Below are 22489 nucleotides of genomic sequence, written 5' to 3'. Positions count from 1 at the left end.
CCTTTGCTGATTCACAAGAAGCAATTTTCTTATATTCAACAGGTGATAAAGCACAATAAAATGAATAAATTGCTTTTGAATCTAAAGCTTCTCTTTTTGTTATCTCAGTTTGAGATAATGGAGGATCTGCTGGTATGCTTCCTTCTATCTTTTCTTTTGAATCGGAAGATCTTGGTTTGACTCCTCTGATGATGACATCCCATTACATGTGATCAATTGACTTGATGAATGCCTTCATCTTATTCTTCCAGACACTATATTCCTTGCCATCGAAATATGGTGGTCTGTTGTTGCTTTGTCCTTCAATGAGACCTGGAGCACTCAAGCTAGCCATATAGATCGTTAGCTCAGAAGTAAAACACTTCAATAAACGAGCAACCTGCTCTGATACCAATTGTTGTAGCTAGCAAGGATCATCTAGAGGGGGGTGAATAGGTGATCTAAATAAATTCTTTACCAATTTAAAGCGAAAGTAAAAGATCAAGAACAAAGTCTGAACAAAAAGCAGATTCTGATCAGACTTTGTGACAAATGTTCTTGTGAGCAGTATAAACAATATAATAAGAGATTAGAGATGGAGAAAATTGCACACAAACAATTATAGTGGTTCGGCTTAGATCAAGCCTACGTCCACTTTCCCACGCTGACAACCTACTGGCTGGATTCCACTAATCAAATCAATGAGAAGTTACAGCAAGTTGTGCCGCTTAAACCCAAGCACTTCTCCCCGAAGTTGGTGCTGCTTATACCAAACCGATAGATCACACTATCTCACACCTATACACACACTTATAACACTGTCTACATCTTTCAAATGATTACACGTTTAAGCTCACGAAAGACAAGAGATTGAATCGGAGTATGCTCAGACTTTGGACTTGTTGATTCTTGATTTTGTTCTCTACCTTCTGCTCCTCGTTGATCTCCTTTTATACTTTTCCACTTCCAAACTAGCCGTTGGACAATTTTCAGAGGATCATCTTCCAATATTCACCTTTGGACAGATTTGTATAAAATGGATTGAATAGCCGTTGGTTGATAAAATCTGAATTCCGCTGATTCTAGTCGCCCATACAATCAGAATCTTGGTTTCCATAAGTAAAGCTTTATCCGTTGTAATGCATACTTGTTATAGTATTTGATTGTCAATCAATTATAGCCTTAGATTGAAACAATCAAAACTTTCCTTCTGTGAAATCCATACCAGATCACTAGCTGTTATGTTTCGTTCTGAATGAGTTTTGCTTCTGCGTCTGAAAGACTTCTGCGTCTACATCTGCATAACTTCTGCGTCTGCGTCTGCATAACTTCTGCGTCTGCGTCTGTTTCAAAACTTAGATTAGTGTGGGTCTTCGGTAAAGTCTGAACTTCTCATTCTGAGTCTGAACTTTCTCGTTTTGAATCTGAACTTCTCGTTCTGAGTCTGAACTTTCTCGTTCTGAGTCTGAATCTCTTTTGCTTGAAGTTCTTTCACAATCTGAACACGAACTAGATCAAGATTGACATATGCTTTTCTTCCAAAAATAACTTCATGAATCAAAATACTTCAAAGCATTTATCAGATTTACAAAACACTCATGGACAGTTTTGTCAACTTCAAAATCTATCGGGAATTTTCCTTAACATAGCTTTGTTTCCAAAAGGATACCCATTCAATTATTAAGAAATGTACTTAGTGAACGTCTCATGTGCAGCCAGCATCTAGACTCTCAAGTTAAGTAATTATAAGCTTAGGAAACTTTCGATCTGCAACTCTATCAGCCTATTGAATATGAAAAAGAAATATTGAGAGTGTGTGATGGAACCTTTTCCTTGCTGTGTGGGAGGAACCATTCTGAATTTGTCATATTGAGCATATATTTGACAATGCTAAGTGCTGAATCTGTCTTTCATCCAACTTCTAGTAAATTTACTATCTTGCTTGAAATATCGATTAGGAAGAGTCAATCCGTTCGAGTGAGAATAGGATACCCCATTAAATGATGGTAGTAATTCTCCCGTATTGTGTTTCTATGGATACCCCAGATCCGGCGAGGTCGGGCCTCGACCGACCATGGCGAGGCCGCCCTCGACAGTGGCCGGCGAGGTCGAGCTCGTCGGACTCTGGCCTCTAACCGGTCGCCGAACCGGCGACCGGCCAGAGAAGGGGGAGAGACAAAAAAAAAAGAGTGGAAAAAAAAGGAAAAAAAATAAAAATTCAAAAAAATATTAAAATATTATTAAAGTTGTCCACGTCGGCGCCACGTTGGCGCCGGTGACCGGCCGCTGGCCGTCCGGCGTCCACGTCGGCAAATTCCGGTCAACATTGGCTGGAAGGACCAAATTAGCACCAAAACAAAAGGTTTAGGACTGAATTGACACTAATTTAAAAGGTTTAGGACTTAATTGGCACCAAAAAAAGGTTTAGGACTAAATTGGCACCAATGCAAAAGGTTTAGGACTGAATTGGAACAAAAAAAAAGTTTAGAACTAAATTGGCACTAATGCAAAAGGTTTAGGACTTTTTTGGCACTTTTCCCACTTTATGTCAATGAAATTTACGTAGGATTTCACATTTTATTAATTATAGTCGATCTGGTCCGATTCCTCTTTAAAAGTGGAAATCAGATCGTTTGGACACTGATTTCATTTTTAGAAATCGGAAATTGGTCGGTTCGATTCGGATAGTTTTTGATTTGGGCGGTCCCTTGGTCGCGGCGGAGAAATGAAATTCTGCGTGCACATTACACACATACTTCCTCGGGAGAAGTGCCCGCCCAACAAAAAAAGAAAAAAAAAGATGGGCACGGACCTCATCAACCGCTGAGGTGGTAGATATTTTTACTTAAACTCAATCGCAAATTGACACGTGTCTGCTGACGCGGAATAAAAAACAAAAAGAAAACAAACAATCTGCCCGGAGAGATCTGTTCATTATGCTTCCCCTCCGCCGTGCTCGGGGTCGGCTCCGCCGCCGCCGCCGTCGCTCGCAGCCGGGCCCTTTTCAGTCGGCTCGTTCTCAGCCCCGTCCACAGCCCAAGCCGCCCCTCCATCGCCACGGCGGCGCGCAGTCGTGCCCCGTGCGGATCTGGTCTCGTCCGTGGCTCGCGAGGCGGCGGCTCGCCCACAGATCAGGCGACCGCGGCTTGTCCATGGGCCGTGTGGCGCGAGCTCGAAATCCGGATGGCCGTGGGACCGCGCTCGGTCTTCGGCAGGGCTCCTCCAGACCTGGCCATGACCGGTTCGTCCATGGCGAGGGGCGAGGTCGAGAGATCCCGAAGGCCATGGACAGAACTCAAATATCAAGAAGAAAAAACAGAGGAAGTAGTAGTGGTCATGTTCGGGGAAGACGGAGCTCTGACCACAAAGACGACGGACGATGCCGACTACGGCTACGGGCGAGCGCCGACGATTTCGGCCATGGACGGCCAGATCTCAAGGTCCCGAAGAACGACGAGACGGAGAGAGAACAAGAGGAAGCCGGCCGTGCTCGCCCGGACGCAGCGGTGGCGGCCAGCTCGGTCACGGCGCCGGCGGCTCCGCTGGTGGTGAACGGGGGGAGGGAGCGGAGGTCGGGCGGCCGTGGACGGAGGAGGAGGAAGAAGAAGAAGAAGAAGAAGGAGGGAGATATCTCAGAGATGGAGATGAAGAGAGAGAAGGTTTTTGAAAATCCTTCACTTCGATTCGCCTTGCCGCCAAGGACGGTGGTCCACGTGTCGGTACGTTAATGAACGGGAGCGAGAAGAAAAGAGAAAAAAAAATCAGATGCCGCATGATGCTGGTGTCAAGGAATGGGAGGGAGATTTGGTGGGGGAGACACCGTATGATGATGATGGGTTCTTTCGTTTCACTCTCCACGTACCGACGACGAGGACCCTCTCTAAGCTGGCGGCCGAGCCCCCCCTCGCTCTTATCTTTTCCCCTCCATTCCTTGGGCCAACCCCCGCTCGAGCTCTCTCTCTCTTGCCTCAGCAAAAGCCGAGACACCACGAAGCAACAGCAGCAGCCACGCACGCTCTCCTCTCTGCCTTGAAGCCTCCCGCAACCTTCCCCACCCCACCCCACCCCACCACCCCCCGAAACAACCGCGGCCGGTTGTCCCCCCCCGCCGCCGCCTTTTTCGCTCGCCACCACCCCGATCCCCGCCGCCGTTTTTGGCCACCCTTGTCGAGTCGCGGCGTCGCCGTTGATCGATCGAGGTCGTCCATTGTGCCGTCAGAACCCCGCACGCGCGACGAGCTCTCGCGGCGTCTTCACGTCCCGGATTCATCATTGCTGCGTCTGCGGGCGTTGTGCTGCGGCCTCGTGTCTCTTCGGACCCAGTCCCGATCGAACCGGTTCGCATCCCATTCTCTCTTGCTCTGTTGCTGAATCTCGGCCCCGTGTAAGTGAGTAGAGTTCCCTGAGCAACTGGAGTCGCTGTTGTGTCGTCGTTGAGTTCCTACTTGTTGATCCGCCGTTGCCTTGCGATCTATCGCGGGATTCCGTGTCTCCACGTGGAAAGGTTCCTAGTTGATGTCTGTCGCCATCCGCCGATATGAGTTCATCCGTTTGCGTGTCTTCACTAAAAAATGGCTCTCTCACACAGCAAGCATGGGCCCGTGTGAGCTGCTGATGGATGGTGTGTTGATTAGGTGTCATTGGTGAACTCTGTGTGTTACGTCAAGCTAGGATAAGATGTTACGGAGGTAGGCAAGCTTTGAATATGGACCGTGGGATGTGTTAAAAGCAAAATGGGTGTTCTATATGGTTGCTGGTATATGCTGGATGCTTGGTGTGAGCTGAGTGGGTAAGTTGATCAAATTGTCATGTGTGAGAGAGTGCTATGCGCGCACTGGGCAAGTGGTTTTTAGTTGAGTTCTGTGCGAGAATGAGCAAGCATGGGCCTGTGTGCGCTGCTAATGAAGGCATGTGCGATGTCCACAAGTGAATGGTGTAACGTCTGTATTATGTGGGCTTGCTGAGTATGTGTGTGTTGAAGTTGCTGGCATGTTCATTGGATGTGTTTGCGTTGCACTTTGTGTGTGTGGCGAACGAAAGAGGATTCCAGGAGCTGTGATCTGCAGCTCCATAAATCGCAAAGTCGTTGCAATGGATCTGTTGATTGCTCTGTCTCTAAATAATAACTTGTAGCTTAAGTGTCCAGTCTGAATGAGGAAGGTAGGAGTGCAGAAAATTTGCTCAGTTTGGCTCACAAACCTTATATTATGACCGACATTTAATAGTAGTTTGGTAAATTGTTCCATAATGTTTTAGTAAGACCTCTTGTTTGGGTTGCTGGAATTACCAGCAAAAACCTTGTTTCCTTCATCATCTCTAGTATTGGCATTAGTTAAACTATTACCCATGGTCATATTTCTTTTCCGAGGTTTGACTGATGGATGGCGTGTTGTATTGACTGTGCTTCCAAAGTTCTATTATAAAATAAATGACATGCTTAGCCTTGGACACTCAGGTTCTGGTCCCGTCATGTTTTTGTGAGTTTGCTTCCAGAATTTTTTGTTTATTTGCTATTGAATTTGACATCTTTCATGCTCGAGAAACTTAAGTTGTAAACTGAAATTTTGCAGTGATTTCTTGACGAGATTGTACGACATAGGTGGAGTTGTCAGTGTCATGGCTCTCAGCAGTCTCTTCATCCTCATGACGCTACATGGCTTAGAATACTCCTACTTCTATGAACAGGTTTGCGCACTATTGCAACCTTCCATCTCCATTGCAAAACACTGGGCAAACTTTTATGAAGTAATCTTGCACTGATCACGTCTACAATATTACTTGACTTTGTATCATTTCTTCAAGCAGTCCTGCATCACATCGATTTTCATGAATATGTGATATTTATCTATATCGAACCTAGCATACTCTAAATTGTTATGGAGGCACAAGGTTTTACAATGATCAAGGGTGTTTAATCGGTGTCTGCTATGAATAGTGTTGATACAATATGTTAACCATTGCTTTTGGCAACTTAGATAATGTCAAGTTCTTTAGGTGGCCGATATGCTAGTTCATGTAGGACTGTGCTTTACTACAGGAGGTAAAGCTATCCAATGGAGCGATTTGGACCTTTCCTGACATGAAGCTGACATTTCCTGGATGCTTTAGTGGTTTCATTGCATTCTTATGTTGACCTACTGATTTTGTCTAGAGATATATGAATGTCTAAGACGATGAACTTGAAAGCAGAGACATTCTATGCGGAATTCGTGCTCTTCTAAACCTTTGGATTGCTTTCTGACACTACGCTAATTATTAACTGCAGTTGCTTGCTTCCTGCTTAAAATCATACCTCCTTCTAGCATACTTGGCTGCTGCTTTTGCTAAGAAACTGCGTCGACTAGCACTCTCTGTGCTTCCAGCAGAAGCACTGGTTATTGTTGCTCCTTTCCACAATCTCTTACGACGGCATCCTTCTATCAAATGTTTGGTACACAGGGTACTTACTTGGGCCTTGCGCTTGGCTTTAGTTTTTTTGTTCTTCTTTTAATTCCAGTCCCTTAATACCCGTCTGGATTTATTTTTACTTTTTGCTTAATATAAATCTTGCGGCTCATTCACTTTGTTTTTTTCAAATATAGAACTCCGGAAACCTCCGCAACACTCAAGTGTTGACATCTAGATTCACATATTTGATTCCATTGTTTTTCATGACGTAAATTTTTTTTTCATAATTTTCTGAAATTCGAATAGTGATTAAAATTTTGGCGTTTGCTTTCTTTTAAAGGCAAATGAACATGTCCTTATTCTTTGATCCAATATGTGTGCTGTGCATGTAGTCTCGCCATCGTTTTGGTGAATGTGGTTTTACAAGTTCCCTGGGATTTTTATTCTGGAACTCTTTTTACCTCTTTGTACGATTCTTTTATTCCAACCACACTTCGTGGGGAAATAATTACACTCTGGTTTTGTGGGATTCTTAGTGTTAGTTGGAAGATTTTCACTAGATACATTTTAGCTTCCGGGGAAGAAGTAAAAATTATGATTCGACTGATCAAAGTAGTAACATGGTAGTTTCATTACATTCTTAGAAACACTGATGATTCACATACTGTATTAAAATGTAGTAGCCCAGGTTTTTGGTAATGTATAACCTAGCTCAAAAGCTTTTTAATCTATGGATTTCACTTGAAAGAAAATATTCTAATTTATGTGAACTTATGGCATGCTCACTGTAATTGAAAGAGAATGTTGTGTGCCTCTCAGCTAGCATGCTTTGGCAATTTGTGCATTTCAATTATTGATGTGGTGGTTGTTTGTATATAGGAAGAAAGTAGCGACTTATTGAGGATGTTGTTGTCTAGGTGACGGCAGGGTGCAGTTGGAATGGTATTGCATGCTCTTTGAGCACCCAAAGGATTTGGAAAAAGCTTTCATGTTTGTTAAATATACCCAAACGTGATCTGTGGTGTTTAACTGCATTGAAAGTATATGTGGGATCCATGCTTTGGCAGTTTGTAGGCTGTCTTTTGCAAATCTGCTGTTTTTTTTTTTAATTATTGGCATTTCAGGCATCTCCTTCATGATTCTGATTACTTTCCTTGTTTTCACCATCGACGGATATACTTCCTCTAAATAATTGGCTTATAGACATTTTGTACTGTCTAGTGAGGAAGGATGGATTGTATGGTTTTATTTGTCTGAGCTGAATCTTTAGAAGCAGACTTACCTTTAATTTTGGTGAAATCGTAGCTCTGTTAGTTTGGGTGACATACTGATTTATAAGAAAGAATGAGTTGTGGGCTTGGAAGTTAATATCTTTTGTGAGCTTTTACCAGGACTCTTTGAAGTACGTTTTACCTTTAATTTTAGTGAAATGATGCTTCTGTTCCACTGGTTGCCCTCTATATCTCACACACACATTTGTGGAGATGTGCAGGAAGATGGTGAATCCGAGGCCAAGGATGATCTGAAAATGGAAGAGCAGATTGTTGGCAATAGAAATGACTCAACTGGCACGGATTTGCCTAAGAAACCCGGTTTTGATCATTTCCGTGATGCTAGTGGAAGGTCCAAGTCACTAAAACCAGAAGTTGACCTAAAAGCGAAAAACATGAATCTTCTGTATATATTACTGGTTAATCTATTGCCCTTTAATATATTTCTGATGTGCCTCTTCAACTTTTCCTTTTGAATATTCACAGTGATTTGTATCCTTGTGTTCTACTTATACACACTGGGTATTTGCTTTTCTGTTTAATATCTCTACAGGTACCGTCTGCCACCAAAATAGCTAAGAAGATAAAATTGAAGTTCACTAAAGCGTGGATTTCATTTTTGAGGTTGCCACTTCCACTCAATGTATATAAGGAGGTGTGTCCAGGAACTTATCATTCATAATCATGCGAATGAAAGAGCCCTGTCCACTGGTTCATTGTGTTTTATGTGATGGTTTGATCATGCAAATGGAGCATAAGATGTTGGATTTCTCTTTGCATCTTGGTACATCAACATTTCAAACAAGTTTTGAATGCCGGTTGACTGGTGCAACTAGTATGAAAGAGCATTTGCCATTAAATATTCGAGTATTCTTCATTGCTTGGTTGTTTGCCTTGTAAAAATATGGAAAATCTGTTCTTTTATGAGTGATTATCTACTTTCGCTAACGAACCTTATATTACGGTCGACATTGAATAGTAGTTTGGTAAAATGTTCCATAATGTTTTAGTAAGACCTCTTGTCTGGGTTGCTGGAATTACCAGCAAAAACCTTGTTTCCTTCATCATCTCTAGTATTGGCATTAGTTAATCTATCGCCCGTGGTCATATTTCTTTTCTATGGTTTCACTGATGGATGGCGTGTTGTATTGACTGTGCTTCCAAAGTTCTATTATAAACTAAATGACATGCCTAGCCTTGGACACTCACGTTCTGGTCTCTCTCCATCAGGCGGTTATTCCTCATCTGTCTAATCCCGTCATGTTTTTGTGAGTTTGCTTCCAGAATTTTTTGGTTATTTGCTCTTGCATTTGACATCTTTCAAGCTCGAGAAACTTAAGTTGTAAACTGAAATCTTGCAGTGATTTCTTGACGAGATCGTACGATATTGGTGTTGTCAGTGTCATGGCTCTCGGCAGTCTCTTTACCCTCACGACGTTACATGGCTTAGAATACTCTTACTTCTATGAAAAGGTTTGCACACTATTGCAACCTTCCATCTTCATTGCAAACCACAGGGTGAAAGTTTATGAAGTGATCTTGCACTGATCATGTCTATTGTTTTACTTGACTTTGTATCATTTCTCCAAGCAGTCCTGCATCACATCAATTTTCATGAATATGTGATATATGTCTATATGGAACCTAGCACAGTCTATATTGTTATGGAGGCTTGAGGTTTAGGAATGATCAAGGGTGTTTAATTGGTGTTTGCTTTGAACAATGTTGATGCAATTTGTGAACCATTGCTGTTGGCACCTTCGATAATGTCAAGCTCTTTAGATGGCTGATATGCAAGTTCATGTAGGACTGTGCTTTAGTAGAAGCGATAGAGCTATATAATGGAGCGATTTGGACCTTTCCTGACATGGAGCTGACACTTTTTGGATGCTTTAGTTGTTTCATTACTTTCTTATGTTGACCTGCTGATTTTGTCGAGAGATGTATGAATGTCTAAGACGATGAACTTGAAAGGAGAGACATTCTATGTGGCATTCATGCTCTTCTGAACCTTTGGATTGCTTTCTGATGCTGTGCTAATTATTAACTGCAGCTTCTTGTTTCCTTCTTTAAATCACCCTTCCTTCCAGCATACTTGGCTGCTGTTTTTGCTGAGAAACTGAGTCAACTAGCACTCTCTGTGCTTCCAGCAGGGGCACTGGTTATTGTTTCTCCTATCCACAATCTCTTACGATGGCATTCTTCAATCAACTGTTTGGTGCACAGGGTACTTATTTAAGCTTTGTGCTTGGCTTTAGTTTTTTGTTCTTCCTTTAATTCCAGTCCCTTAATACTAGTCTGGATTTATTTTTACTTTTTACTTAATATAATAAATCTTGCGGCTCATGCACTTTGCTTTTTTTCAAATATATAACTTCGGAAACCTCCACAATACTCAAGTGTTGACACGTAGATTTAAATACTAGATTCCATTATTTTTCATTAGCTAAATTTTTTACATAATTTTCTGAAATTCAAATAATTTTTTAAATTTTGGCGTTTGCTTTCTTTTAAATGCAAACGAACATGCCTTTATTCTTTGGTCCAATATGTGTGCTATGCATATAATCTCACCATCTTTGTGGTAAATGTGGTTTTACAAGTTCCCTGGGATGTTTATTCTGGAACTCCTTTTACCTCTATCCACTTAGTGGGGAAATGGTTACAATGTGGTTTTGTAAGATTCTTAGTGTCAGTTGGAAGATTTTCTCTTGATTCATTTTAACTTCCATGGAAGATGTAGAAATTTACGATTCGACTGATCAAAGTAGCAACATAGTAGTATCATTACATTTATTTGAAACATAGTAGCAACATGTTTTGAAATGAAGTAGCCCAGGTTTTGGGTATTGTATTACCTATAACTCAAAAGCTATTTAATCTATGGATTTCACTTGGAAGAAAATATTCTGATTTATATCAACTTACATGATACTCACTGTAATTGAAAGAGAATGTTGTGCGCCTCTCAACTTACATGCTTTGGCAGTTTGTGCATTTCAAATGTTGACGTGGTTGTTGTTTGTATATAGGAAGAAAGTAATGACTTATTCAGGATGTTGGTGTCTAGGCAATGGCATGATGTGGGGTACGGTTGGAATGGTGTTGTGTGCCCTTTGAGCACCCAAAGGAGTTGGAAAAAGCTTTCATGTTTGTTAAATATTCCCAAATGTGATTTGTGGTGTTTACTGCATTGAAAGCTGATATATGTGGGACCCATGCTTTGGCAGTTTGTAGGCTTTCTTTTGCAATTCTGCAGTTCTTTTTTTTTTTTTTTTTTGCATTTAGGGCATCTCCTTCATGATGCTTATTACTTCCCTCGTGTTCACCATCGATGGATATACTTCATCTAAAGAACTGACTTATAGACAATTGATACTGTCTAGTGAGGAAGGATGGCTTGTATGGTTGAAGCTTAATATATTTGTCTGAGCTGAATCTTTAGAAGCAGATTTACCTTTAATTTTGGTGAAATCGTAGCTCTGTTAGTTTGGGTGACATACTGATGTTTAAGAAAGGATGAGTTGTAGGCTTGGAAGTTAATCTTTTTTGTGAGCTTCTACCAGGACTCTTTGAAGTACGTTTACCTTAAATTTTAGTGAAATGATGCTTCTCTTCCACTGGTTGCCCTCTGTATCTCACACACACATTTGTGGATATGTGCAGAAAGATGGTGAATCTAAGACCAAGGATGATCTGAAAATGGAAGAGCAGATTGTTGGCAATAGAAATGACTCAACTGGCATGGATTTGTCTAAGAAACCCGGTTTTGATCATTTCTGTGATGCTAGTGGAATGTCCAAGTCATTAAAACCAGAAGTTCACCTAAAAGTGAAAAGCATGAATCTTCTGTATATATTACTGGTTAATCTACTGCCCTTTATTATTTTCCTGATGTGCCTCTTCAACTTTTCCTTTTGAATATTCCAAGTGATGTGTCTACTTGCGTTCTACTTATACTAACTGGGTATTTGCTTTTCTGTTTAATATCTCTACAGGTACTGTCCGCCACCAAAATAGCTAAGAAGATAGAATTGAAGTGTACTAAAGCGTGGATTTCATTTTTGAGGTTGCCACTTCCACTCGATGTATATAAGGAGGTAGGTCCAGGAACTTATCATTCATAATCATTCGCACGAAAGTGTACAGAGCATGACTTTGAGTGGTGTCCCTGGAAGCCCTGTCCACTGGTTCATTGTGTTTTATGTGATGGTTTGACCATGCAAATGGAGTATGAGATGTTGGATTTATCTTTGCATCTCGGTACATCAACATTTTCGAATAAGTTTCGAGTGCCTGTTTTTTTTTTTGATCGAATTCGAGTGCCTGTTGACTGGTGCAACTAGTATGAAAGAGCCTTTGCCATGGAATATTTGAGTATTCTTCATTGCTTGGTTGTTTGCCATGTAAAAATATGGAAAATCTCGTCTTTTTCGAGTGATTATCTACTTCGGCTCACGAACCTTATATTATGGTCGGCATTTAATAGTAGTTTGGTAAAATGTTCCATAATGTTTTAGCTCTTGTTTGGGTTGCTGGAATTACCGGCAAAAACCTTGTTTCCTTCATCATCTCTAGTATCGGCATTAGCTATATCTATTGCCCATGGTCATTTTTCTTTTCCAATGTTTCACTGATGGATGGGGTGTCGTATTGACCGAGCTTTCAAGGTTCTATTATAAACTACATGACTTGCCTAGCTTTGGACACTCAGGTTCTGGTCTCTCTCCATCAGGCAGTTATTCCTCACCTGTCTAATTCCATCATGTTATGGTGAGTTTGCTTCCACAATTTTTTGTTTATTTGCTGTTGAATTTGACATCTTTCATGCTCGAGAAACTTAAGTTGTAAACTGAAACTTTGCAGTAATTTCTTGACGAGATCGTACAACATTGGTGGAGTTGTCAGTGTCATGGCTCTCAGCAGTCTCTTCATCCTCTTGAAGCAACATGGCTTAGAATACACCTACTTCTATGAAAAGCTTTCCGCACTATTGCAACCTTCCATCTTCATTACCAAACACAGGGCGAAATTTTATGAAGTAATCTTGCATTGATCACGTCTCCTATATTACCTGACTTTGTATCATTTCTTCAAGCAGTCCTGCATCACATCAATTTTCATGAATATGTGATATATGTCTGCATGGAACCTGGCATACTCGAAATTGTTATGGAGGCATGAGGTTTAGCAATGATCAAGGGTGTTTAATTGATGTTTGCTATGAAGAATGTTGATGCAATATGTGAACCATTGCTTTTGGCAACTTAAGATAATGTCAATTCTTTAGATGGCTGATATGCTAGTTCATGTAGGACTGTGCTTTAGTAGAGATCGTAGAGCTATACAATGGAGCAATTTGGACCTTTCCTGACATGAAGCTGACATTTTCTGTATGCTTTAATGGTTTCATTGCTTTCTTATGTTGACCTGCTGATTTTGTCCAGAGATATATGAATGTCTAAAACGATGAACTTGAAAGTAGAGACATTCTATGTGGCATTCATGCTCTACTGAACCTTTGGATTGCTTTCTGACACTACGCTAATTATTAACTGCAGCTGCTTGTTTCCTGCTTAAAATCACCCCTCCTTCCAGCATACTTGGCTGCTGCTTTTGCTAAGAAACTGAGTCGACTAGCACTCTCCGTGCTTCAAGCAGGGGCACTGGTTATTGTTTCACCTATTCACAATCTCTTTCGACGACATCCTTCAATCAACTGTTTGGTGCACAGGGTACGTACTTGGGCTTTGCATTTGGCTTTAGTTTTTTGTTCTACTTTAAATTCCAATCCCTTAATACCCATATGGATTTATTTTTACTTTTTGCTTAATATAAATTTTGCGGCTCATGCACATTGCATTTTTTCAAATATAGAACTCTGGAAACCTCCACAATACTCATGTGTTGACGCGTTTCGCTTATTATAATCTATAATTTTTCGTTTGCTATACTCGTTTTATAATTTTCTGAAATTCGAATAATGTTTAAAATTTTGGCATTTGCATTGATGCAAACGAACATGCTCTTATTCTTTGATCTAATATGTGTGCTATGCATACAATCTCACCACGTGTGCTATGCATACAATCTCACCATCTTTGTGGTGACTGGTGAATGCGGTTTTACAAGTTCCCTGGGATGTTTATTCTGGAACTCTTTTTACCTCCTCCTAGGATTCTTTTATTCCAACCGCACTTAGCGGGGAAATGGCTTCACCATAGACGGATATACTTCCTCTACATAATTGACTTATAGAATTTTGTACTGTCTAGAGAGGAAGGATGGATTTTAGGGTTGCTGCTTAATATTTTGTTTGAGCTGCATCTTTAGAAGCAGGTTTACCTTTAATTTTGGTGAAATGTTGGCTCTGTTAGTTTGGGTAACATGCCCAAATGTATAAGAAAGGAGGTAAAATTTAGGGAAAATGATACAAATAGTTCCTAAACTTTGTCCTAATGTGCAATATGGTCTTTGAACTTTTAATTTGTTCGATGTGATCTTTGAAGTTTATCTCAATGTGCAATGTGGTCTTTGGATTTCCAATACATATTCAATTTAATCCTTTTAATTTATGAAAATATTCAATATTGTCCCTGAACTTAATTAATGGAACGACAATATTGAACATTTTTATATACTTTATAGACTTGAATTGAACATGTACTAAAAGTTCATGGACCACATTGAACAAATTATAAGTTCAAAGATCATATTGCATATTAGGGTAGAGACCACATTGAACAATTTATCCCTAAAATTTACATAACGTGGGGTCGCCGATTGGGGCTTGTGCCACTCTTTTTCGTTTCAAGTACGTGTGTTATTCTTTATTAAAAAAAAGGCTTTATCTTGAAACAGGAGTCCAGTAAAAGAATGTCTACCAGGAGTCTGTTTTATTTCCATCGAGGCCACCTCCTCCTCCTCCTCGCCTTCGTGCTCTCGGACACCGTCACCATGGCCCTCGGTGACAAAGGCATAGCTTCTTATTATACACCTCCTTATGAACGTAAGTACGAACCTCACTCCCCCCAACACACACACACACACCCCCCAAAAAAAAAGAAAAAGAAAAAGAAAAACAGAAGCGAAAAGTCTCTCCATTTTTAAATTAAAAAAGAAAACTTGCTATGTTAACTTTCCTTTTTCTTTTGACCAAAAAGAAAAAAACTTTTCTTTTTCTTACCATTGATTTAGGGACGGATTGCTACGGTGTGGGCTCATCCCAGTTCCCTGAGAACAAGCTGTTCGCGGCTGTGGGTGACAAACTATGGGACCTTGGGGCAGCGTGTGGCAGGGAGTACGAGGTGCGGTGCATCAGCAAGGCGCAGTCTGGCCCCGGGTCCTGCAAACCTGGCTCCGGCACTATCCGGGTCAAGATCGTCGACAATGCCCTCTCGGTTGAGTCCGCCGCTGCCGCCGGCCCCAAGCAGTCCGTCACCGGTGCTGATTTGGTCCTGTCTCAGACCGCTTTTGAAGCCATTGCCAATCCGTCCATGGCTTCGATCAATGTCGAGTTTAAGGAGTAAGGAAATCCATTTCTTCTGCTTTTCGTTTAGAATCCCAATTCAATTGAATTTTCCCGATGTAACAGCAGTGATAAGCGGGACCCCTGACTCCAATAGTAGTACAAATTGTAAAATTATCTTGTGTGCGAAACGTGCAGGGTCTGATCTTCGGTGATGGTTCAAGGCTGGAGACAGAAAGGCAAAAGAAATGCGGATAATTTAGACATTGTTTGAATCAAGTGAAAACTTCGAATAAGGCCACGAAATGTGACTATTTTCTCAAAAAATGGTCAGAAGTGAACATTATTTCAAATAAGGATTTGAAGTGATAAACAGAGTCTCAAATAGGTCTTTAGTGAGCAAATGCATCTCACATGCATTTTTCAAGTTATGCTTAAGGGCATTTTTGTCCGAACCTATTTTTTCTTTCTTTCTTTGCTTTTTCTTTCTTCTTTCTCGATTCTTCTCCTTTCTTCTTCCTAAGCCGACTCTCCAGTTCGTCTTCTTCTTTCTTCTCTCCTTTACTTCTCCCTTAGCATTTTGAACGAAACCCCTTCTTCACTTCAAACAAAAGCACAAAGCAAAAGCAACATCTGGGTTGGTTCAGATCGACTGGTAAAAAGAGTCTGGACTGAACCAGGAGAAGCAAAAATTATCAACGAGTCAAAAGATGACCATGTACCTGCGTGCTTACAACCAAAGATCGATCTGAACCAGCAAAAGCAAAATATTGAAATTTCCAACCATTTCAAGTCAAAGATGGGTTGGGATGGAGACAAAAACTTACGTCCGTTTGTGCTTAATTACAATAAAAAAAAAATTGAACTTATGGACCTAAAATTCGCTGAAAATTAAAGAGGTGAAGGAGAATTGTTTGTTTATATAATATGGAATGTTTGCCGGAGGTGGGAAGATTCTGTAGAAAGATGTTTACGGCCTCTAATCAACGGGGATCGCTGTTGCTTACGGATGAGTCCTTGTTGCCTTCCTTAGCTCTCCCCGCCTATAGCATCGATAGCTCGCCACGGCTCCAGTACATCCTCCGCGGAAACGGGGCCGGAGGTGATGGTGACGACTCATGTGGTTTTACCGGCAAATTTAGTTGGTGTGATTTTTCATTTTTCTCTCTTTTTAGGGAAAAAGTTAAGCGTCAGGTGAAAGCATGAAGAAGATGAACTGAAGAGATGGAAGAACGAAGAAGATGAATAGAGAAAAGAAAAACAGTGAAAACAAAGCATGTGGACGAAAATGTCCCCATCATGTGGCATGTGAGATGCACGTGCTTCCCGAGAGAGACTATATTGTCATTTGAAGCCCTTGTTTGAGACTATGTTGATCATTTCAGGTCCTCAATTCGATTACTCAAAGTCATCATATTCTTGGCATTTTCAATTCGCCAACAGTCTATGAGTATTCTTCATCGATATGGGAGTACGTTGATTTCCCTGTTAGGCTATTATAATGGATCTGAATTCCACCCTCTTGCTCTTCATCAAGAGTTGAACTTTCGAGCTGTTTTGCAGCATCTTTTATATGCTTTTGGCTTTATCCTTCTGGTGTAAAATGTAAGCTGTCAAGATGTGGGCATAAAACAGGGTCTTTTTAGTTCTTAAAATCTCATGGTTTATATAAGTGGAGTCCAGCTGAGCATACAAAAGGTTTAGAATGAAAATTTGAATGCGATCCCTATTCATCCTACGGTTTTTAAATAAAATGTTATACGTGATATTGTCACGACCTTCCCAGAAGTGAAATATCAAAGGAAAAACTAATGGGTTACTATGTCCAAAGACTTAATGCGGTTTTTTGTAAGCCCATACCAAGCCTAACTTTTGGATTTTAATGTAATCAATTTAAACAATCAATTCAATTCATTCAAGAATCATCATTAATTTATTAAGGATCGATTAGAAACCTAAGTAAAACACTTTACTTCTGTGAATTAGAGATTCATGGATATGGCAACTAAGTTATGTTATATTAATCTAACATCCTTTCGGTAGCTTTTCTCCTAATTTTTTAAAATATTTAACAAGTAGATTACTAGTGGATTCCAGCCGGTGTTGAGACTGTTAGTGTGTAGAGTGGACGTAGGCTTAGTTATAAGCTAAACCATTATATATCCTTGTGTGCTATCTTATATATTTGTTCCATATTATCAATATCTATTTGATAGGGGCACCCAAACGTCTAGTATTATCAATTTGTTTTTGCAATTGTCAAAGTATATCTTGCTATCTTCCGCGAAAAATTGTTAAAGTTTTCAATCGACATATTCACCTTCTCTTGGTTGTCTTGTTAGCCTTAACAATTGGTAACAGACCTGCGTAACTTGTTATTTAAAGAGTTTTATTTCTAAGCATAAAGATCTTGACCTATGGCTAATGTTATTAGTGTTGGTGCTATTGAAGGACAAGAACCTGGCAAACCAACATACTTTGATGGCACTAACTATGGTTATTGGAAACAGAGAATGGATGCATATCTTCAAACAATAGTTTATCTCATGTGGGATGTGATAGAGAATGGACCAGAAGTTCCTCATACTGTGAGAGCACCTGCTCAACTAGTTGGAAATGATGCTTCACTAGCAGCACATGCTGTTACTAAATGCTAAAGCTCTTCATCTTTTATATGATGCATTATCTGCATATGAGTTTAATTGAATTTTTTTGTGTACTACAGCTAAAGAAACTGGAATAGACTCCTAGTTACTTTTGAAGGTACTGACCAAATTAATGAGAGAAACCAAGATGAACATCCTTCTCGGAAATTATGAGATGTTCAAGAAGAAATCCAAAGAGACAATCAGTCAAATGTTCACAAGATCCACCAAAATTGTGAATGGCCTTGACAACCAAGGAATGGTGATCATAGGCGCCGAGAAAGTGGACAAAATCCTAGGAACGGAGTCACATGAAGACTTCAGTCTGTGAGAGCATGAGAATCCGGGCTATATCAATGGATGAGTTGATAGTGACTCTAATGTCTTACGAAGTTAAACATCTAAGTGAGGAAAGTAACAAAAAGGTAAGAGGTCTATTACTTTTAAAGCTAACTGTGATGATGCAGGAAATCAAACGTCATCCGAAGATGATGATGATGTTCAAAAGCGTCACGAGAAAAGGAAGGAATTTCAAAGACAAAAGGCCAATGAAATCTTCTAAAGAAAAGAAGTTCTCCAGGAATGAAGATGTGAGCAAAGGTAAGGACATAGTTTGTTATGGATGTGGGAATCCCAGTCATATCAAACCTAATTGTCCTCTGCTCAAGAATAAAAAAGGGTAAATTCATAAAGAAGAAGAGTACCCTAAAAGCAGAAAAATCTAGAGTGACACTGATCGAGAATCAAGTGATGATGATGCTGAGCAAGCCAACCCGTTTCTGATGGTTGACTCAGAAATCAAAGAAGAGGAAGAAGTAGATACTTCTTCCTAGAGGTTTTGAAAGAAATTTTTTAAGAGCATAAAAAGACTTAAAAAAGGATTTCTAATTTGAAAAAGGAATTTTCAAAACTAACAAGTCAAGATGTTTTGCAAAATGAATAACTCAAACAACTGTGAAAGGAACTTGCTATCGTCAAGGGTGAGCACGAGCTTTCTCATAAGGAGAGTGCTTCTGTTAAAGAGGAGAAGTCAAAAATCAGCAAAAAGTTGTACTTTAGATAAAAAAAAACTATTGAGCACATTTTGTCAAATCTAAATTCTGCATTACAAATAATCTAATTGGGGACAAGAAATGGGAGATGAAGAGAAAAATCCTTTTCCTAAAGGTAAGGATAGAATAAAGTCAAAACCCCTAGCTTATTTTTATAACAATCATTCTCAAAATCAGTTTATGAAACCTATCGCAGCACATTTTTTTTATTGCTCAAACTGTAATGAGTCTGGTGATTTCAAGTAAGAATGTCTCAAGGAGCTGAAGAAGGTAAAGAGGATAAATTCGAAGTTTCACGCAACAACTGCCTTTGACAGAAAAGGACCCAAATTTATCTAGATACCAAAGAAAAGAAAATTTATATTTTCTTGTAAGTTATAAAGAGGAAGAATAAGTGGTATTTTGACATCAGTTGCTCACGGCACCTGACCGGTGATCCTACCAAGTTCATGAGTCTTGTCAAAGTCCATGGTGGATTCGTCACCTTCGAAGGGAAGGATTAAAGGCAGAATTGGCGGTAGAGGGGAAACTTGATCATCGAGGATGTGTCTCTTGTCAAGGGACTCAATCACAACTTGATTAGAATCGGCCAACTGTGTGATAAAGGCTTCAGAATCAGTTTTGAGGAAGGTAAATATGTTGGAGTAAGTAAAGATAAATGAGATAAGTGCATTGGAAACCCTAAAATTTATCATGAAAAGTGCAATTGAGTACTAAAACTTACAAAAAATGCAATCAAGTAATAAAACTTATCAAATTTGTGCAATCAAATCCTTCCGTTATCTTTGTTCAATTTGGTTAGCAGAAAATGCTGACGTGGCTTTTTTTTATTATTATTTTTTCTCTCTTATGTGGCCCTGACGTAGCTAAAATATGATGGATAAGGTAATACATGTTGTTTTGGACCATATATGATTTGTCAATCTAAATATTATTTAAATTAGATTAAAAAATAAATTAAAATAAAAAAAGAGAAAAGAAGGCAAAACGGCAATGACCTGCAGGGCCCTTGCTGCCACCGTCCCACCATCGTTAGCCAGCCATCCCTTAGCAAGCCATCCCCCACCATCGTTAGCCCTTCCCGGTGATGGTGGGGCAGCGAGTGCGAGGGCTTTTTTTTGTTGTTGGTAAAGTTAGCTTATTTTTATTCTAAATTTAAATAAAAATTATATTAAAAAATCAAATTTGGACCAAAATAACATCGTTCTTACCATGTCAGCGCTATGTAGGAGATAAATAATAAAAAAAGCACGTTAGCATTTTCCGTTAGGCAAGTTGGATGGAGTTAACATAAGAACTTTATTGCACCAATTGATAAGTTTTAGGACTTGATTGTACTTTTTTGTAAGTTTTAGGACTTAATTGCATTTTCATGACAAATTTTAGGACTTCCTATGCACTTATCTCAAGATATATCTCAATCATTTACCAGAAAAAGATATGGTTGTATCTATCTCCTTGATCTTGACTATCATAATGTTTAATATCTTGTATCTATCAAAGATGAAAATGAGTTATGGCATAGGAAGCATGGTCATATTAGCATGAAACGGATTTCTAAGCTCTTGGCGAAGGACCTAGTGCGTGGATTACCTATAATTGAATATGAAAATCTAAATTGTGCAATGCATGTTCTTGGGTAAGCAAGTAAAGAGCTCATTCGAGTATACAAATTATGTTACTACTGACCAGGTCTCGCAGCTATTATAGATGGATCTATTTGGACCAAATAAGAAACACTAGCCTTGGTGGTAAAGGTACTGTTTGGCGATCATGGGTGACTATAAAAGGGCATACCAGGGTAGTGTTCTTAGCTCACAAGCATGAAGCAGCTCATTCCATCTGAATTTTGTGATAAAAATGATTTTGAACACAATTTCTCCTCCTTACACTCTTACTAAAGAAAGTTGTAGAGAGAAAGAATCAATCTCTACAAGACAAGGCCAGGATTATGCTGATAGAGAGTTGTGATCCTGTTTACTTTTGAGCTGAAGTTGTTTTCGAACCTACAAAATCCGAATTTATTCAAATCGCAAAGAATATGCTTAAAAACCTAATCATGCATAAACTAAGTCATTATGTATGAAACATGAATAGACTAAGATTTTACATGATTAATAAAGATGCAGTCTAATACCTATATGCAACTATAATTATTCAATGACTCAAATTATGCAAAAAGTATCAAGAACAATTAAGAACATGCAATGACTCTAAAAAATTATCACGATGCATCAAGATATATCGTCATGAAATTTATCAATGGCGTGCAATATTATTCAAGAATCATCAGTATACATCAAGATTATACAATATTCATCAATTACTATATGCAACACATGTACAATATGATTGAGTGTCCAATCTTTTGACTCAAAAGTCCGATGCCCAAATGTATGATGAAATGCATAATGCAAAATTAACTAATGGAGTTAAATTAACCTATGGTATGAAACTATATATTATGAGACATGTCGTGATATAAATCAAAACCAAAGCATTATTCACAAATTCCACCAACCCTACCTTTGTTAGGACTTCACTAAGGACACCAAGGACACCAAGATAACTTTACAAGGAGGAGGCAACTGTAAGCTGGTATGGTGATGGACAAAGGCTGCCGGTGAGGTGGTATAAGGCCGCTGGTGTCAACCACAAGGAGGGTTGACAATGAGGGCTCTGAAGGAGGCCAGTGAGATGCTGCTTGACGCTGGAGAGAGCTACCGGATGCCTAAGGGGACCGCCGGACAGCCACTCTGAGGAGGTTGAGGTGGTGACTGGCGATGGAATGAAACCTGCTAGAATACGCCTTGGACAGCGGCAGAGACGCGATGGAGGATGCCTTGGACAATGGAGACCTCTGGGCAGGGGCCTTGGGCCGAGAGGATCGCCAGAGAGAGAGAGAGAGAGAGAGAGAGAGAGAGAGAGAGAGAGAGAGAGAGAGAGAGAGAGAGAGAGAGAGAGAGAGAGAGCTTCATAAGTTGGAAGGTCTTGAATGAGTTGTGTTGTGTCGAATTAAGCGATAAGCCTTCGATGAGATAACAATTGTTGACACTAGTTGAAGCTTATCAAGAGAGTTGAGCACCAACTACACCCTCCCTAGTGGCCGGCCATGGAAACTTCCAAACCTACGGGTGCATGTCCGTGGTAACATCGTGGAGAAGCCATGTGATCGTCATGTTGCCGAGCATGTGCGCGGCATGTGATCAAGTCATGTGAGAGGCACATGACCATTCACAGTAGGGGCTTATTCCAGAGTGTAATAGTCCATGGAAATGTGATGGGAGGGCCATGTGATTGGCACATGGTCGAGGCATGTGAGAAGCATGTGCATGTGTCAAGTGAGGTGCATGTGAGGCGTCCAAGAGGGAGATATGGCCGTGACTTTGAGTGCCACGTGAATGGTTGGGATCGTGCCATGTGGCGCCACATCATGCTACCTTATTCGCTTTGTCCAAATTTTATCCAATTCCCACAAGTTTCGAATTATCACTTGAGCTACTGTCCAGGATCGTGGAATACCCACATCCTTGCGAAGCACGTTCCATAGCTCATCGAACTATTTTCGAGGTCCAACATGTTGAGGATTTGATTCTAGGCCCACCTTACCTTTCGGGTCCGAGTTTTAGCTCCAAGAAAGTTAGAATTTTAAGTTCGAAAGCTCATCTCCTAAGCCCCAAGAATGTT

General features: G+C 40.1%; 1 protein-coding gene across 6 annotated transcripts; it reads left to right on the top strand.

Annotated features, from left to right (window-relative positions):
- Nucleotides 1-4396: 4396 nt before the first annotated feature.
- Nucleotides 4397-15911, top strand: LOC115681562 (uncharacterized). Of its 6 annotated transcripts, none has more exons than XM_056306937.1 (14): nucleotides 4411-5456; nucleotides 5550-5664; nucleotides 6245-6418; nucleotides 7859-8056; nucleotides 8191-8292; nucleotides 9691-9864; nucleotides 11304-11507; nucleotides 11636-11737; nucleotides 12352-12410; nucleotides 12504-12678; nucleotides 13199-13372; nucleotides 14499-14646; nucleotides 14835-15162; nucleotides 15304-15904. In XM_056306937.1, exons 1-14 carry the CDS (start codon nucleotides 5326-5328, stop codon nucleotides 15308-15310), a joined length of 2091 nt encoding a protein of 696 aa, XP_056162912.1. In that variant the 5' UTR covers nucleotides 4411-5325; the 3' UTR covers nucleotides 15311-15904. The 6 variants fall into 6 exon arrangements, with proteins under 6 accessions (XP_056162926.1, XP_056162929.1, XP_056162912.1 ...); XM_056306945.1 differs by having other exon boundaries at nucleotides 11304-11501; nucleotides 15304-15903; XM_056306940.1 differs by lacking the exon at nucleotides 15304-15904 and having other exon boundaries at nucleotides 4412-5456; nucleotides 14835-15280.
- Nucleotides 15912-22489: the final 6578 nt, after the last annotated feature.

Source organism: Syzygium oleosum, unplaced genomic scaffold, assembly GCF_021117445.2.
Source record: "Syzygium oleosum isolate NSW1041296 unplaced genomic scaffold, Sole_v2.1 Sole_v2.02, whole genome shotgun sequence".
Taxonomy (NCBI): Eukaryota; Viridiplantae; Streptophyta; class Magnoliopsida; order Myrtales; family Myrtaceae; genus Syzygium; species Syzygium oleosum.
This window is presented reverse-complemented; position numbering and strand designations above follow the sequence as displayed.

Coding starts and splice junctions, on each gene's coding strand:
- LOC115681562 (XM_056306937.1), top strand. CDS start 5,326: ATGGTCATATTTCTTTTCCGAGGTTTGACTGATGGATGGCGTGTTGTA. Junction 5,665..6,244: donor ACTCCTACTTCTATGAACAG/GTTTGCGCACTA, acceptor TATTAACTGCAG/TTGCTTGCTTCCTGCTTAAA. Junction 11,508..11,635: donor TGTATATATTACTGGTTAAT/CTACTGCCCTTT, acceptor ATATCTCTACAG/GTACTGTCCGCCACCAAAAT.